The 18,402-nt window shown below is 44.1% G+C and overlaps 1 protein-coding gene across 4 annotated transcripts in view; it reads left to right on the plus strand.

The window, feature by feature from the left end:
• The window catches only part of NBEAL2 (neurobeachin like 2), a 231,804-nt gene that overhangs the window by 138,162 nt on the left and 75,240 nt on the right, over positions 1-18,402 (plus strand). For all 4 annotated transcript variants that reach the window (XM_082257949.1, XM_082257950.1, XM_082257952.1 and 1 more), the window contains 6 exons: positions 92-263; positions 8,953-9,086; positions 11,184-11,343; positions 11,460-11,562; positions 13,381-13,534; positions 15,690-15,848. In XM_082257949.1, the coding sequence (XP_082114075.1) occupies positions 92-263; positions 8,953-9,086; positions 11,184-11,343; positions 11,460-11,562; positions 13,381-13,534; positions 15,690-15,848 (882 nt within the window). The remainder of the gene's footprint in view (positions 1-91; positions 264-8,952; positions 9,087-11,183; positions 11,344-11,459; positions 11,563-13,380; positions 13,535-15,689; positions 15,849-18,402) is intronic.

The raw sequence follows: 18,402 nt of genomic DNA on the forward strand, positions 1-18,402 counted from the left end.
GACCATCCTTATGCAGATTTCACAGGTGTGTCTCATTTCCTTGATTCATGTTTCGATATTTTCGGTCTCTCCTTGTGGTTGTTGTCCACAGGATGTGGTTAACTGCGTTGGAGGGATGGGCGTTCTACTTCCTTTGCTCAACCAAGTGGCGTTGCAGACCAAAGACTCTTCAGATGACCAGGAGACCCATGACCTGGTGGGCCCGGAACTCACCTCCTCACGGAATGCTCAGTCCATGCAGCTGCCTCTGGGGAAATCCTCAGGTAGGATATTTGTGGTAGATAACCGATGGGAGGCTCGGGTTCCAGTGGATGGGATGGAGAATGTGTGCGTTTTATGTTCTTCATTTGAAGAATGCAATGTGTTCAGTTGTGGAGAAAAATTAGCATAACTTTTTGGGAAGTATGGTGGCTTTCAAAAGAGTCTTAGACGTACATCTCAAGGATCAGAACATTCAGGGGTATGAGAGATGATTACGGCCACACACAACTAGATGGACTATTGTCTTTATTCAACCTCACCTACTATGTAACTATGTACAGTGCCTTGTGAAAGTATTCGGCCCCCTTGAAATTTGTGACCTTTTGCCACATTTCAGGCTTCAAACATAAAGATATAAAACTGTAATTTCCCTAAAACGTCTTTCAGGACAGCACCTTAGAGAGATGGCTCCTCCCTCTCCTCATCAGGAAACACCCCATCCACCAGATTTTAAAAGGAGGCTTCTCCCACCATTCATCAGTTTTTGTGTTTCCTCCGGCCGAGGAACACCTCTGTGGGGAGCTGGGCTCTTAAGGTGCTATCCTGAGAGACCGGGCTTCCTACGTCCACCTACCCTTTTTTGGAGACGATTGCTTCTCCCATTCACGCGACCGACTGCAGTGCATGGGCTCCTTCTTTCTCTTCAGTGCTCTAGGCTGAGTCAAGACCCCGCAGAGCACAGCCCTGGGAAGGCATCTTGGAGGAGCGGAACGTTTTTTTCTTAGGTCCGCCGCCTTTTTTTCAAATTTGCCGCCATTTCTCCGGATCGAGTGACGCTCGTCCGGACCGGAAGTGAGGTTCCGGAAAGGGCAGCGTTCTGCAGGGGGCGTATGGCGTCATTTCCGCCGGACGCAGAGGAAGAAGGGAGGAGCAAGCTGGTGCCTTATTCCGGATCCGGTCCAGTGCAGGTGCGCTTTGGTCTCCGGAACCGGTACCGAAGCCACGGGTGATACCGCTGCCAAGCGATGGAAGCTTCTTCAGCGAGTGGGACAGGCACAGGCACCAGTAAGGCCCAGGTAAGGGGTATCTTTATATGGCCTATCTTACTGTGGGGTCTCTCTCCATCCCTTTTTATCTTTCCCCCCGGTGGCTGGGGGCCTGTCAGGGCACATGGGACTTCCCTTTAAATGTCTTTCTGTGCACCTTTGGTGGCCCTGAGAATCAGGCTGACTTTTAAGAAGCATGTGTATGTTTTCCCATTCATGTCTTCCAGGCTAAAAGCTCTGAAACTGTTTTCAAGAGAAAGTGTCCTTCATGCAAAGCAAAGTTGTCGGAAAGTTGGAAAAAGACACTTTGCCAGGGATGTATTGATGCACTAGTAAAGGAAGAAGCATCTACAGTTTGTGGCGATTTAGTCGCATCTGTGAGGAAGGAATTGGATGCTACCATCCAATCTTTTCGGTCATCCCTACAGGACCCTGCCCTGAGTCAGCCATCAGCCTCACTGTCCTCTCAGGGTTCACAATTGCTTCCTTCGGTGGGGACAGAAGGGGTTCCTTCCACCCAAGGAGATAATTCCCCCTCACATTCCAAGGAGGATTCAGAGGAAGAAGAGGAGGGAGGGGCACAAAGCAGGCCCACTAAATACAAACTATCCTTAGAGCAAGTGGATGGTCTCCTGAGGGCAGTTTACATCACCCTGGGTCTAGAGGAGGAAAAGAAGGAACTGTCCCTACATGACAAAATGTATGCAGGCTTGGAAGAGCCTAAGGGCTGTATCTTCCCAGTGCATCAGACCATCTCAGATGCAATTAAACATGAGTGGACTGATCCGGAAAAGAAAACCTTCTTCCCTAAAGCCTTTAAAAGGCGATTTCCTTTTGATGAGGACCCAGGAGCTCCCTGGAATAAGATGCCAAAGATTGATGCAGCCTTCTCCCAGGTTTCTAGGTCAACAGACCTAGCATTTGAAGACATGGGAATACTGAGGGATCCCATGGATAAGAAGATGGACCAGCAACTTAAGAGATCCTGGCAATCCATCATGGGGAGTCTGAAACCTGCCATGGCAGTAACCTGTGTGTCCAGGAATTTGGAATACTGGCTTAGCCAGCTAAAAGCACACATCACAGCAGACTCACCTAAACAGGAAATTTTGGATTCCTTTTCCACGCTCTCCACGGCCATAGCCTTCATTGCTGACGCTTCAGCAGAGTCAGTGAAGATGACAGCAAGATCTGCAGCTTTATCCAACTCAGCCAGAAGGGCTCTTTGGTTAAAGACATGGCCTGGAGATACAGCTTCTAAAAATAAGCTGTGTGGACTTCCTTTTCAAGGGGATCTACTATTCGGGCCTGGGCTAGACTCTGTTCTAGATAGAACAGCAGACAAAAAGAAGTCTTTTCCTGTGAAGAAGAAACAGGCAGCAAAGAAGCTTTTTCGACCTCAAAAAGCTCAGCAAAATAGCAGACCCCAGGAGAAGAGAAGAAACTGGTCGACACAAAAACCCAAAGGGAAAGGAGGTGTTCTCTTCCATCCTCCTGTGTCAACCAACAAAACACAATGACAAGACATTGCCGGTGGGAGGAAGATTGAGGGAATTCCTCCCCTATTGGGCAGCCATAACAGAAAATCAATACATTCTGGGTATGCTGTCCCAAGGCTACAACATAGAGTTTTCAGAGACGCCACCCGAAAGGTTCTTTGTCACAAACCTCCCAAGAGATGCAGAAAAAGCCCTGGCTATGATGGACCTGTTAAAGGACCTGAGGCGACAGGGAGTTGTCTGTCCAGTTCCAGTGGAGGAACAACATCAGGGATTTTATTCCCACATATTTTTGATAAAGAAACCATCGGGGGATTTTCGTCTTATACTGAATCTGAAACCATTAAACAGGTCAGTTCTGTACAAAAAGTTTCGAATGGACTCAATTCTTACAGTCAGAACCCTGTTAACAAAAGGATGCTTCATGGCATCAATCGACTTAAGGGATGCTTACCTACATATCCCTATTGCCCCTCACTCACAGAGATTCCTAAGGTTGGCAGTAAATCTGGGAAAGGAAATGCTCCATATCCAATTCAAAGCACTCCCTTTCGGGCTATCATCCTCCCCTCGTATTTTTACGAAGGTAATGGCAGAGTGTCTAGCTCCCCTCCGCCTTCAGGGAATCTCTGTGGTGCCTTACCTGGACGACCTGCTTTTCTTTGCCCCGTCAAAGGAAAAACTTCAAGAGGACCTGCACAAGGCAAGAGGTCATCTAGAAGCTCTGGGATGGATAGTGAACATCAAGAAATCGAATCTCACACCGGCTCAGCGGGTTCAGTTCCTAGGGTTTCAGTTATGCTCTGTGGAACAAAGAATCTTCCTACCAGAAGACAAACAGGTCAAAATACAGAATTTGGTAGCAAGGCTACAAACAAATCAGTGGTGGTCGATCAGAGAGATCATGTCAGTCCTTGGAAACCTGACTGCGTCAATTCCAGCTGTCCAATGGGCAAGGCTGCATTTTCGACCACTCCAATATTTCCTCCTCAGAATCTGGGATCACAATCCAGAGACTTTGGACTTAAAGGTAAAAATCCCCACCAAGGTCAAGAGGTCCCTTTGGTGGTGGAGAAATCGGATAACCTTGTCTCAGGGTTTGGCCTGGTCCTTCCCGGCAGACCAGAGGTTAACAACGGATGCCAGCAGGTGGGGGTGGGGAGCCCACTGGAACCAAAACCTGGCACAGGGGGTTTGGTCTCAGACCGAGACAAGAAAATCCTCAAATTGGAAGGAATTAAAGGCAGTCGGCCTAGCCCTAACTGCCTTCTCTCAAAATCTTCAGGGGACTCATGTTCAAGTCCTTTCAGACAACGCCACTACTGTGGCATATCTAAACAAGCAAGGGGGCACAAGAAGCAAAACCCTACAGCTTTTGGCAACGGAAATTCTGCAATGGGCGGAAAGGCAGTTACTTTCCTTGTCAGCAATCCACCTAAAAGGTACACTAAACAGTGTGGCGGATTATTTAAGCAGGCAGAAGATCCGAGAAGCAGAATGGAGCTTGAACCCAGAAGTCTTCATGTTGATAACCAAGACTTGGGGAAAGCCAGAGGTGGATCTGTTTGCAACGAAAGAAAATGCAAAACTTCCACTTTACTTCTCACTCCACAGAAACGACAACTCTCTGGGAGTAGATTCCCTGGCACATCCCTGGAGGTTCAGGTTGGGGTATGCCTTCCCCCCCTTCCAGCTCATTCCGTTGGTATTGAGAAAAATCCAAATGGAAAGAGCCTCAGTGATCCTGATCACACCTTATTGGCCCAAAAGGGTTTGGTTTTCGACTGTCCTTCAACTATCAGTCAAACCTGCTTTTCAGCTCCCTCTTCGTCAAGACCTACTGCTTCAAGGTCCAGTCTATCATCCAGAAGTGGAAAAGCTAAAGCTCACCGCCTGGTATCTGAGGAGCAACTGCTGAAAAGGAAAGGATTTTCAGACGCATTAATTGCTACTCTACTTTCCAGTAGGAAAAAAGTCACAAGGAATATATATGCAAAAGTTTGGAAGACATATAATACCTGGTGTGAATCGAAAGATCAAAAATTGAACAGTATTACTTCAATTTTGGAGTTCCTACAGGAGGGCGCAGGAAAAGGTTTGGCAGTAAGTACCCTCAAGGTACAAGTTACAGCCCTGGGGGTATTCTTGGAAAGGCCCATTTCTTCAGAATCTTTAATCATCAGATTCTTCAGGGCCCTTACCCGCTCCAGACCAGTGCCTGTCAGAAGCTTCCCCAAATGGGACTTGTCGGTGGTCCTTCAGGCCTTCACAAAGGAACCTTTTGAACCACTAGAAACGGTTACACTAAAAAACCTTACCCTCAAGACGGTCTTCTTGGTGGCAATAACATCAGCAAGAAGAATCAGTGAATTACATGCTTTATCAGCTATCGAACCTTTCTTGTCCATATATCCAGACAGGATAATTCTCAAGACGGATCCAGGGTTTCTCCCAAAAGTAGCTTCAACGAGAAACCGCTCACAAGAAATTGTGTTACCTACCTTCTGCCCTAATCCATCAGGAGATAAGGAAGAAAGCTTTCACTACCTAGATGTAAGAAGGGTTCTTATACACTACTTGGAGGTTACTAAAGAGTTTAGATCATCAAACTCTCTTTTTGTTCTTTTCTCTGGCAACAAAAAAGGTCGCCAGGCATCAAAAGGATCAATAGCCAGATGGCTCAGATCCGCTATTTCAGAGGCTTACTCCCAAATGAAATTGTCTCCCCCACAGGGGATCAGAGCTCACTCTACTAGAGCGTTAGCCACTACATGGGCAGAGAAAGCTGGTGCCACTCCAGATCAGATCTGCAAAGCGGCTACGTGGTCAAGCTACTTTACATTTGCAAGACACTATAGGTTGGACCTTTTGGCAGCTGAAGATCAGGCTTTTGGCAGAAAGGTCCTGCAAGCTGTGGTCCCTCCCTAAATTGAGTAAGTCTCGATAATCCTCTCTAAGGTGCTGTCCTGAAAGACGTTTTAGGGAAAATTCAAGTTAGACTTACCGGTAACTTGTTTTCCAATAGTCTTTCAGGACAGCAGGAGGATCCCGCCCTATTGTATAAAATGTATTGCTGTGATTAACCATATCTGTTTATGTGTTCCAGCATGGGCCGGAGGTACTCTTCTACAAACTGATGAATGGTGGGAGAAGCCTCCTTTTAAAATCTGGTGGATGGGGTGTTTCCTGATGAGGAGAGGGAGGAGCCATCTCTCTAAGGTGCTGTCCTGAAAGACTATTGGAAAACAAGTTACCGGTAAGTCTAACTTGAATTTTTTTGTGAAGAATCAACAACAAGTGGGACACAATCATGAAGTTGAACGAAATTTATTGGATATTTCAAACTTTGTTAACAACAAACTGAAAAATTGGGCGTGCAAAATTATTCAGCCCCTTTACTTTCAGTGCAGCAAACTCTCTCCAGAAGTTCAGTGAGGATCTCTGAATGATCCAATGTTGACCTAAATGACTAATGATGATAAATAGAATCCATCTGTGTGTAATCAAGTCTCCATATAAATGCACCTGCACTGTGATAGTCTCAGAGGTCCGTTTAAAGCGCAGAGAGCATCATGAAGAACAAGGAACACACCAGGCAGGTCCGAGATACTGTTGTGGAGAAGTTTAAAGCCGGATTTGGATACAAAAAGATTTCCCAAGCTTTAAACATCCCAAGGAGCACTGTGCAAGCGATAATATTGAAATGGAAGGAGTATCAGACCACTGCAAATCTACGAAGACCTGGCCGTCCCTCTAAACTTTCAGCTCATACAAGGAGAAGACTGATCAGAGATGCAGCCAAGAGGCCCATGATCACTCTGGATGAACTGCAGAGATCTACAGCTGAGGTGGGAGACTCTGTCCATAGGACAACAATCAGTCGTATTCTGCACAAATCTGGCCTTTATGGAAGAGTGGCAAGAAGAAAGCCATTTCTTAAAGATATCCATAAAAAGTGTCGTTTAAAGTTTGCCACAAGCCACCTGGGAGACAGCAAACATGTGGAAGAAGGGGCTCTGCTCAGATGAAACCAAAATCGAACTTTTTGGCAACAATGCAAAACGTTATGTTTGGCGTAAAAGCAACACAGCTCATCACCCTGAACACACCATCCCCACTGTCAAACATGGTGGTGGCAGCATCATGGTTTGGGCCTGCTTTTCTTCAGCAGGGACAGGGAAGATGGTTAAAATTGATGGGAAGATGGATGGAGCCAAATACAGGACCATTCTGGAAGAAAACCTGATGGAGTCTGCAAAAGACCTGAGACTGGGACAGAGATTTGTCTTCCAACAAGACAATGATCCAAAACATAAAGCAAAATCTACAATGGAATGGTTGACAAATAAACATATCCAGGTGTTAGAATGGCCAAGTCAAAGTCCAGACCTGAATCCAATCAAGAATCTGTGGAAAGAACTGAAAACTGCTGTTCACAAACGCTCTCCGTCCAACCTCACTGAGCTTGAGCTGTTTTTCAAGGAGGAATGGGCAAAAATGTCAGTCTCTCGATGTGCAAAACTGATAGAGACATACCCCAAGCAACTTACAGCTGTAATCGCAGCAAAAGGTGGCGCTACAAAGTATTAATTTAAGGGGGCTGAATAATTTTGCACGCCCAATTTTTCAGTTTTTTATTTGTTAAAAAAGTTTGAAATATCCAATAAATTTCGTTCCACTTCATGATTGTGTCCCACTTGTTGTTGATTCTTCACAAAAAATTACAGTTTTATATCTTTATGTTTGAAGCCTGAAATGTGGCAAAAGGTCGCAAAGTTCAAGGGGGCCGAATACTTTCGCAAGGCACTGTATCTTTTGTTTTGCATTATGTGTGAGCATGAAAGTCCATTGTACTGGCACAAACCGCAATTCCCTGAGAATAGAGGTTGTAAAAGTCCAGCTCGCACACCGCTATAATTTTTATCTTAATTGGCAATAAGCTTGGTTGACACCAAACAAGGTCAATCAGACATGATGTCACCTGCCCGATGTGTCTCCAGTACTGATGCATTTTACCTGCAGTATAAGCATAGTTATAGGAGTGAGTGAGTCAAAGAGGGTAGGGCCATAAATACCTTCTATTGATTTTCTAAAGTTTTGTTTTATTGGGTAATTAAAGTGAATTGTTTGGTAGGGGACATTAATAGAGGAAATTTTTTCCAAAAAAGATTTAAAAATGGTCATAAATTGGTTGTGTTAATTTCATGTACTTGCATTTTGAATGCTATGATGCAGTGGCGTATTTAGGTTTTGTGCTGCCCTAGGCCTGACTAAACTTGTGCACCCCCTGATTTACATATGACCCACCCCTTCCTGTAAAGGCCATGCCCCTTACTTTTTATGACCCCCCCTGTCATCTGTGAACCACAGACCAAAAGTCTATCAGTGCCCATCAGCGTAGCCTCATCAGTTCCCATAAGTTCAGCCTCATCAGTGCCGCCTCATTACTGCTCATCAGTGCAGCCTCATCACTGACCACTTTATGGGGGTGCCAGACTGATTTGCCTCCTGGACTCTTCCCTCTGGCCCAATTTACCCCATAAGACTGGCACTATACTAAAAGTGTAGCGCTAGCCGACGGGGACCCTTTTCGTGCAGGACCCGGGAGGAAGCTGTTTTTTTTTTGTGCAGGGTGCAGCTTTTTTGCTGCCCCCCTGAAAAGTGCCACCCTAGGCCTGGGCCTTGTTGGCCTAGGCCAAGATACAGCACTGCTATGATGAGGTATTTATGTCCCTACCCTTGTTGACTGACCCCTTTGACCAAGCCCCATACCATCAAACGCATCAAGAGGAGTTACGTCTGCTAGGAAGCGACATGTCTTGGTTGACGTGTTTGATGTCAATAAAGCTTTTTGTAACTTAAGTAAAAAAAAAAAAAATGTATAGTTTTGTGCAGCCTGGACTATTACATGTTCTGTTGGGAGGAGGCAGATCCCAGAAGGCCGAGCAGTTGTGGCCGGTTGCCGTCTGGAGTTCGCCTGGTGTAATTGCAATTGTTTCTTGTCAAAATTTTTCCAATGCATCTGTAGACCAAGCCCTGATATTTCAGTCTCTGATATGTGACCACGTTATTGGTGCCAATTTATTATGAGACATCACATATATGAAATGAAAACGTTGAAGCTGGATGGATGCGTCCTAAACTGGGGCAGAGAGAATGAGGTACCTACCCCTCACCATGATGCCGTCTACGTTTTGTGTCTGCAGAGAGCCGGTTGGAGAGGAACGGAGTGGCAGCTTTCCTTCTCATGGTCAAGAATTTCATTCAGCATCATCCAGCCAATCAGGAGAGCCTCCTGCAGTGTCATGGGCCGGCTATCATAGGGGCCCTGCTACAAAAGGTGAGGAGCCATGTGTACGCCAATGTAACTTTTATTGCACATAACCCAGCCCTTGTATGTTACCTTTTAAGCAGGGGTCTTCAAACTATGGCCCTCCTGTTGTTCAGGAACTACAATTCCCATCATGCCAAGTCATGTCTGTGAATGTCAGTGCCTCAAGGGTTGTGTAGTTCTGCAACAGCTGGAGGGTCGTAAAGGGATCTCCTAGTTTCCTGTGAGGCTGAATCCTTCTGAAGAACATCATTCCTTTACCACTTAAGCTCTCACAGCTGTATACCCCTTATAGACCAGAGCAATTTTTACCTTTTCACTCTGGGTCTGGTAATTCAGTAAGATTCTGTCATTGCTTAGGATAACAAAGTAATACATTTGTTTTTTTTTATTTTGTTTTTTACTAGGCTTTTTATTTTTTTAATTTTTTTATTTTTTTATTATTTGATTGTAAGCTATAACGAGCAGGGCCTGTATTAAATTGTATTGTAACTGTATTGTCTTCCCTCTTATCGTAAAGCGATGCGCAAACTGTTGGCGCTATGTAAATCCTGTATAATATTAATAATTGATATTTTTTGTATTTATTATTTATTTATTATTGTATTTTATGTTATTTATTTTTGTATTTGTAAGTCCATCAACAATAAGCGGATTCAAACGTGCTTAGGACAAACCTAAATCTATACTCAGACAAAAAAAAGTTAAAACAAAAAAAATACAAAAACATGTTTAAGTTAAAAAAAAAAAAAAAAACAGAGCAGATTCGATGGACTACTTTGCCTTTTTTTTTTCTTCCGTCACATTTTCTGTCTTTTTATTGGGCAATATTGCCTTGCACATAGTGTTTTTTATTTTACATATAATCTATAGACAAAAAAAAGATGGAACTACTACTTTTTTTTTTTTTTTTTTTTTGACCATTGTTAATTTTATTTAAAAAAAAAAAAGTAGTTTTACAGCAAATTAAAAGGCATACATTTTATAATATAATTTTTCACTAAAATTATGTTTCTGGTACAAAGCATGTCAAAAATATTTACAAATATTTTTCAATTTTGCGACACTGAAAAAAAAAATAGCAAAAAAAAAATTAAAGCAAAGTAAAATATTCATGTTAAAAAATAGAAGTAAAAAATACAATTGACAAAAAAGTTATAGCTCGGTGCATAAAGGGGAGGAATGCATTAATTAAGGCTGGTTATGGGTCAATAAGGCGTTAAATAGGAATATATTTTAGGAGTGGCTGCATTTTGACAGCGGTTTTTGATAGCTATTACTAGCTGTTTTTTACATCCTGTAATTGCTGGTAATAACAGTTGGGGGAGATAGAAGAGGAGTTGAACATAGCAGTTAGGGCCAGGAATTTTATTTTTTTATTTTTTTTAGAATGTATCTCCTATGTTTAAAACCCTGAAGTGGTTTAAGTGAATGTAAAAAATTTATTTTAGTTTTTGATTGGGTAGTGAGATATTAAATCCCCTCTGTCTATGTCCTTGCCGGGAGATTTACCTTCTCAAAAGGTTCTAGTAATGATGATGATGACCACTGGCAGCAGACTGAAAGGATGGGGGAAATCCCAAATATTTCCAATTTTTCCAGCAACAGGAATAGAGGGGAACTTTTCCATTGGGTACACATGTTCCAGTGACAACTGTCTAAGAGATTTCGGTCATTCTGAAGGTTTTTCTGGCTCAGATGACAGGAGGTGAAGAAAAGTCACCTTATTGGGATACACCTTATTGGGATACACCTTATTGGGATACACCTTATTGGGATACACCTTATTGGGATACACCTTATTGGGATACACTTTATTGGGATACACTTTATTGGGTTACACCTTATTGGGATACACGTGGCTTCTGAATATTTCCTACTCTATCCAAAATGGCTTTAGATATACTTTTGATGGTCAACATTGCAAAGGTTCGCTTTAAGTTAATAGTCATTGTCACGAGGTCAGGGGGTAGAGAAACCTAAATTTCTAATGAAGGTAAGGAGTAAGATGAACCCTTATTGGTTGTAGGTTATTGCCTTTTCCTAATAGAACAGAATAGTTTGGTCTGTGTGCGGTGCAGTCTTTGATGTACATTGTGTCTTCAGGTGTCCCCGCTTATCCTGGACATGAATGTGCTGATGGCATCTCAGATGCTGATGGACCAGATCTCTTTTGAAGGACACAACTACCTCCTCCATCACCTCTACCAGCACCTACTCTTCGACTTCCGAATCTGGTGCAACAGCGACTTCGCCGTCCGCCTGGGTGAGCCCTTCTGCTCCAGATAGCCTACGCTTATTGATGGGTCATTCCTACGCTTATTGATGGGTCATTCCTGCCCGTGTGATGTCATTAAAACATGTCTATCCTCATTTCTGCAGGCCACATCCAATATCTGTCATCAATCATGAAAGACCACAAGCAGAGAATTCGCAGGAAGTACGGCGTGCAGTACATTCTAGACTCAGTCAGGAGGCATTATGGGTAAGCAAACTGATGACTTTCCTCATCAAACTATATGGTGACAAGTATGTGGACCCCACCTCCAAATGATGGCATTCCGATGTCTCCATTGAAGGGTAATGTTAACCCTACAGCATGCAAAGACATTGTAGACAGTTGTGCTCTTCGAGCTTTGTGGTAACAGTTTTGTGAAGACCCTTTTCTGTTCCAGCATAACTGTTCCCCCTGTGTACAAAGTCCGCTCCATAAAGACATGGTGTGAGCAGTTTGGTGTGGAGGAACTTAAGCTCCCAACTTCAACCCTCATGCACCCCCAACAGGTTTTCAATCAATGGACTGGTTTTTATGAGTGTTATTTTATCTAATGTCAAATCCCAGAACATGGCCTGAATTAAAATGCCAATTGTGGTCCAGGTCTTCTCATCCAAAATTAGTACCAGACCTCACAAACAGGCACCAGTTCCCATAGATGCTCTCCAAATCTTGAAGTAAGACTTCCCAGAAGAATGGAGGCAAAGTGGACCAACTCCTATAGTATTGGCTATAGTTTTGGAATAGGAGGCAACTTCATTTTTTTGGTCACGGTTTTGAAATGGGTGGGGCAACTACATATTAATGGCCATGGTTTTGGAAAAGGAGGCAACTCCATATTCCTAATCATGGTTTTAGAATTGGGGGGGGGGGGGACTCCATATTAATGGCAATGATTTTGTATTAAGAGGCAACTCTATAATATTGGTCACGGTTTTGAAATGGGTGGGGCAACTCCATATTAATGGTCAGTGCTGGGACAAGGTCAACTAGAGCCCAGGGCAAACATGCCAAACTGCGCCCACCTCCCCTAAGATGTATGAGCATTATGTGTCAGTAAAAAGCCCCCACAAAAAAATTAGCACTTATCTGCATGCTCACCCCTTAAGCATAGATCCCTCCCTCCTCCCAGTACAAATCCGCCACACTGCTGAAGTTCCCCCTCCCAGCACACATTCTCCCCCCCCCCCCAAAAAATAAATCACCTCCCCCCCAGCACAGATCCTCTACCGCTAAATTTTCCCCTCCTAGTACACATTTTCTCCCCCCTCAGCATAAATACCCCCTAAATCCCCCTCCTAGCACAAATCTTCTCCCCCCCCCCCCATCTCCCAACACAAATCCCCCTAAATCACCACTTGGCACCCCCCGAATTTCCCCTCCTAGAACGATACTGTTGCCCCCCCCAAATTCCCCCTTGAAACACAACCCCCCCCCCCCCCCAATCCTTGCAGCACTCTACCATCTCGCATGATACCACAGTGCCCAGGGCAGCCGCTCCTCCTGTCCACCCCTTGTCCTGGCCCTGTTAATGGCCATGATTTTGTATTCGGAGGCAACAATAGATTATTGGTCATGGTTTCGGAATGGGGGGGTGGGAACGGGACTCCATATTAATGGCCATGGTTTTGGAATGGTTGGGGGGAGAGGGGCTACTCTGTATTAATTGCCATGGTTTTGGAATAGAAGACAACTCCATATTATTGGTTATGGTTTTGGAATGGGGAAGGGGGGGGGGGGCGCACAATGTCAGAATAATGGCCATGATTTTGAAATAGGAGGCAACTTAAAATTATTGATCATGGTTTTGGAATGGGGGAGCAACTCCATATTTGCCATGGTTTTGGAATGGGGGTATCCCCCAAGGGCTGCCCCCATTTGCCATTTCCTGGCCAAGACCCTGAAACAATATTCCTTCCATGCAACCCCTTAAATTTGCTGAAAGTTGTAGATTTCTGGGGATTAAATTGCTCAGCATCATACAGTCAGTTGAGTGTCATTGTCTTTTTTTCCAATGTAAAATGTCAGGACACAGAAGGAGGACCAGAGCACTGAGGACAATGTGAAGACTGTACAGATGTCCCTATTCAGCCTGACTAAAGATTTCCTGGCCAAGAATCTGAATGCTGAGGATATGCACAGCGTGATCAACTACACTGCGACTGTCAATGATGAGGAGCAGGTATGTCCACCACCCAATGGTCACCTGACCCACAGCAGTATGCACCCTCAACATGGGTGCAAGATCTTTGATCTCTTAATGAGCGTTAATCTGCCTTCTGGATGGGGAGTTATTTGTGTGTTGTGACCGTGCGACGACTCGGGAAGCCCAGGAATTTATTGTAAATACATACCAAGTTTAACACTTTTTTTAAAAATTTAAATGCAGCAAAACCCTTTAAAGCTCAAATCTGGTTAAAAACAAACAAATATTGGTTAATTACAAAAGCCATGTGTATTTTTACCTGAATCTTGGTCTCCTCTGCTTATTTCTTCCCAATCTGTGCAGCAATCCAGCATGGAACAACTCCTGTATTTTGCCTCCATGCAGGAGTTTCCTGTAAATAAAAGACCGCTCACTGCTGCTCTCTTCCCTTGAGCAGTGTGACTGGTCTGGTCTCCGCCCCCTCCTGTAGTTTCCTGCAGGCAGCCTGTAGTAGGTGGGGCCTGTTGGACTCCTCCTACACCTCTGCTCTCTGTACAGATTATGTACAGCACAGTGATGATGTCACTACTACTTTGAAAAATATGACATTGAAATGCAAGGGCATTTAGTGCACACACTGCATCAGTGATTTTATTAGTAGATGTATAGAAATTCATGATATGGTTAGCAGTTCAATCTTATTATATTATTTAGGTATTTTACAATATATTTAATCATTGCTCCCAGGAAATACCTAGTTTTGAAACATTAAATATGAAACATTATATATATATATAATAATATTATAACATATATTTTTATAATATATCTTAATAATTAAAAATATGATATACAGTATATATATATATATCTATATCATGAGAAAGGTTGACTGTGCTTCATCAAGACGTTGACAATAAAAACACTGCTGTTTTGGATCTTCCTCCTCTGAAAGACCTGTGATGGCTCTAAACCAGTTAGGGATATATATATATATATATATATATATATATATATATATATATAAATTGATCAGGACTAAAGACTACCTTGTTAAACATTATATATAATAATTAAAAAAAAACCCATGATGGAGGGGGGTTTACTGTGTATGTATGTATGTATATATGTGTATATATATATATATATATATATATAATCTTGAGAAAGGTTGACTGTGCTTCATCGAGACGTTGACCATAAAAACACTGCTGGTTTGAAACTTCCTCCTCTGAAAGACCTGGGATGGCTCTAAACCAGTTTTGGAGATATATATATATATATAAGAGAGAGGATTTGAGGTAGGAGGGGGGGATAGGGGTGCAAATATTTGTGCTAGAAGGGGGGATTTCAGCAGGGGAGCAGATTTGTACTGGGAGGAGGGGGATGTTTAGGGGGTAAGCATGCAGATCAGCGTCAGCGTTTAACTTTTTATATATATATATATATATATATATATTTTTTTGCCGGGGGGGTTGCTGTCACATAATGCTCATACATCTTGGGGGGGGGGGTTGCTGACACATAATGCTCATACATCTTGGGGGGGGGGGGGGTTGCTGACACATAATGCTCATACATCTTGGGGGGGGGGGGTTGCTGACACATAATGCTCATACATCTTTGGGGGGGGGGGGGGATTGCTGACACATAATGCTCATACACCTTGGGGGGGAGGGGGGGTTGCTGACACATAATGCTCATACACCTTGGGGGGGAGGGTTGCTGACACATAATGCTCATACATCTTGGGGGGGGGGGGGGATTGCTGACACATAATGCTCATACACCCTTGGGGGGGTTGCTGACACATAATGCTCATACACCTTGGGGGGGAGGGGGGGGTTGCTGACACATAATGCTCATACATCTTGGGGGGGGGGGGGGGGTTGCTGACACATAATGCTCATACATCTTGGGGGGGGGGGGGGTTGCTGACACATAATGCTCATACATCTTGGGGGGGGGGGGGTTGCTGACACATAATGCTCATACATCTTTGGGGGGGGGGGGGGGCTTTCAGCACAGTTTGGCATGTTTGCCTTGGGCTCTAGATGACTTTATCCCAGCAATATTTGTATCAAACCCATTAATGTATCGATTTACAGCAAAGGACTAAAAGAAATGAAGATAAATGCTTTCTAGATGTTGCCCATTACTGGGAGGTTCATGTCTCCATCTTGTCTTCCAGGTATGCGGGATCCTAGACGTCATCCACAGCCTCCTGAAAGCCAACTTCAGCAACGAGCAGCTGTACTACTTTCTGCTGGAGCTGGGCAATGTGGAGGTCTTCTACTACCTACTGGTCCAGAAGAAGTTCTCTGACCAGCTGAGGGAGAAAGTGTTTAAGGTCGGTACAGAAGAAGCTCAAAGATGTTTTTGCAATAACCGACTACTGCAATCAGTAAAGCCTGCATCTCTGCCAATCAAGGAACCACTCTGGCATTGGGTGGAAGGGCATGCTGCTGTCTAATTCCTGTCTAGCCAAAGCATCACAGTTTATATCCTCCTGATATAAAGTATTGTGCCTTTTTTGGTATATAAATATGTATACTATATGGCTAAAGTATTTGTACCTGCCTGCAAATGATTGCTTCTGGAATTCTAGACCCAGAACTGGTGTATCTTGAGCTCAGCCACTTTTAAACTTTCATAGAGCATATATCCCAATGCAGAGTTCCTCAACCAAGGTTCCATAGAACCTGGGGGTTCCTCCAGGGGTTCCTTAAAGCGGAGTTCCGGGCACAAAATCGATATTTTTTTTTTTGTGCCCGTCCGCTTGTTCCCCCTCACCTGAAAAGGAATTGGATAGTTAAGTTTTTTTTTTTTATTTACTCACCTTGTAATTTAAGATCGAATATACTCACCTAGTCTTCACTTCCTCCCTCTGTGCCGAGGCTCAGTCGTCTCTTCCGGGCTTGCAATGATTCCTGGGAGCTGAACGTCATCGCTCCCAGGAATCAATGCAACGGCACCGGCCCCGCTCGTCACTTCCGGGCGACGCCGCATTCCCCTGCTAAACAGCTTCTGGGCATGCCCAGAAGCTGTGGAGGAATGCGGCGCCGCACCGGAAGTGACGAGAGGGGCCGGTGAAGGCGCATTCTGGGAGAAGAAGACGCGGAAGAAGACGCAGAAGAGGACCGCGCCGGCTTCAGCTGCCCACAAGAGAGATGGAAACGCTGTGTAAGAAATTTTATAAGTAAGTATTTCATCTTGCAGGTAAGTGCGAACCGGGACAGATCAGAGGCTAGCCATTGTGGAATGTACTAGCCCTGACTGTCCCGGGGGTATGTTTGTTGAAAAATGCTTTCTGTGCCCGGAACTCCGCTTTTTTAAGCAATGTAAGGTTTCTAACTCTCAGTAACGACTGATCTCAGTTGTCTTTTTATCTGTGTGTAAGGTGGCGGTGGGGCAGTTTTGGCAATGGTCAACAATATAAACGTCCTTCCCTTACTGACCCTCATTCTAAGGAGTTGTTCTCCCTTTGGCCACCAATGTATGGGGCTTTGCAATTTTCACAGTTTGTGTTTTTTTTCCGGTCATTATTAATTGTTCCATTTCATGATTGTTATAAAAAAAATATAATAATTCAGAGCAGGGGAGTGCTAAAGAAAAACAGAAAAGATAAGGGTAGGGTTAAGAAATGGGATAGGTATGGGGCCTTCTTGGTGGAAGGAGTTAGGAAAAGGCTTGAATCTGATCTTGGCATTGATCTGGGTGTCAAATATCCTGGATTCTTTATATATTTTTTTTATTATTATAATTACAACTTACTGACCATGCAAATGTGCCATAAGCTGGAGATGTAATGATATGTAATGATTTAAAAGGGGTTCCCAAAGACATTACCATTATTTCAAGGGTTCCTCTGTGTTAAAATGGTTGTGAACTATGGAGTTCAGATGTTTCCAGTGAAGTGTCCTGGTAAATCTACAGCATTATAAAGACAAGTTAGACAATTGATCTCTTACAATCTTGTGGTGGCATTTTGGGAAAGACCCTTTTCAGCATTCCTGTGCACAAAGCCAGCTCCCTAAGGACATGGTGTGACCAGTTTGGTGTGGATTAACTCCGTTGTCCTGCAGATAGCCCTGACCTCAACCCTACTGAACACTTTTGGGATGAACTGGAGCACCGATGGTGAGCCAAGTCTTCTCATCTAACATGAGTACTTGACCTCACAAATGGGCCAAAATTCCCAAAGACAACATCTTAGGCAAAGTCTTCCCAGTAGAGTGAAGGATGTTATGGATAAAAGAAGGAGCAAGGCCATGGTTTTGCAATGGGGAGGGGGCAACTAAATATTAATGGCCATGGTTTTGGAATGGAGGGCAACTCCATATTAACCACTTGCCAACCGCCGCAAGTACATATACTGCGGCGGTCAGCCCCTCACAGGCAAAGTGACGTACCGGTACGTCACTAGCCTGTGAGGCTCTGGGGAGCGCGCGCGCGCCGCGGTCACGGACTCCCCCGCGCGTGTGACCGGCGGACCCGATGTCCGCCAGTCACTCAGCGATCGTCGGGGGAGAGGGAGAAAGTCAGGCAGCTAGTGTAAACAAAGCCGCCTGTCATTCTCCCCTGTGTAGAAACTGTGATCATACGGTTCTACTATGTAGGACCGTTGATCATTGTTCCTACAGCTCAAGCCACAGCCAATCACAGTTAGAATCACGCCCCTAGGGACACACATAACCCCTCCCTCTCAAATAAAGTTAACCCCTTCACTGCCAGTGTCATTTTTACAGTAACAGTGCATATGTATAGCACTGATTACTTTAGAAATGTCACTGGTAACCCCAAAAGTGTCAAAAATGTCAGTCAAGGGTCCGATCTGTCCGCTGCAATGTCGCAGTCCCGCAAAAAAAAATCGCAGATATCTCCACATTTGTGATCTTTTTAAT

The sequence above is a fragment of the Pelophylax lessonae genome, assembly GCF_965119305.1.
Source record: "Pelophylax lessonae genome assembly, chromosome: 5".
NCBI classification, from domain to species: Eukaryota; Metazoa; Chordata; class Amphibia; order Anura; family Ranidae; genus Pelophylax; species Pelophylax lessonae.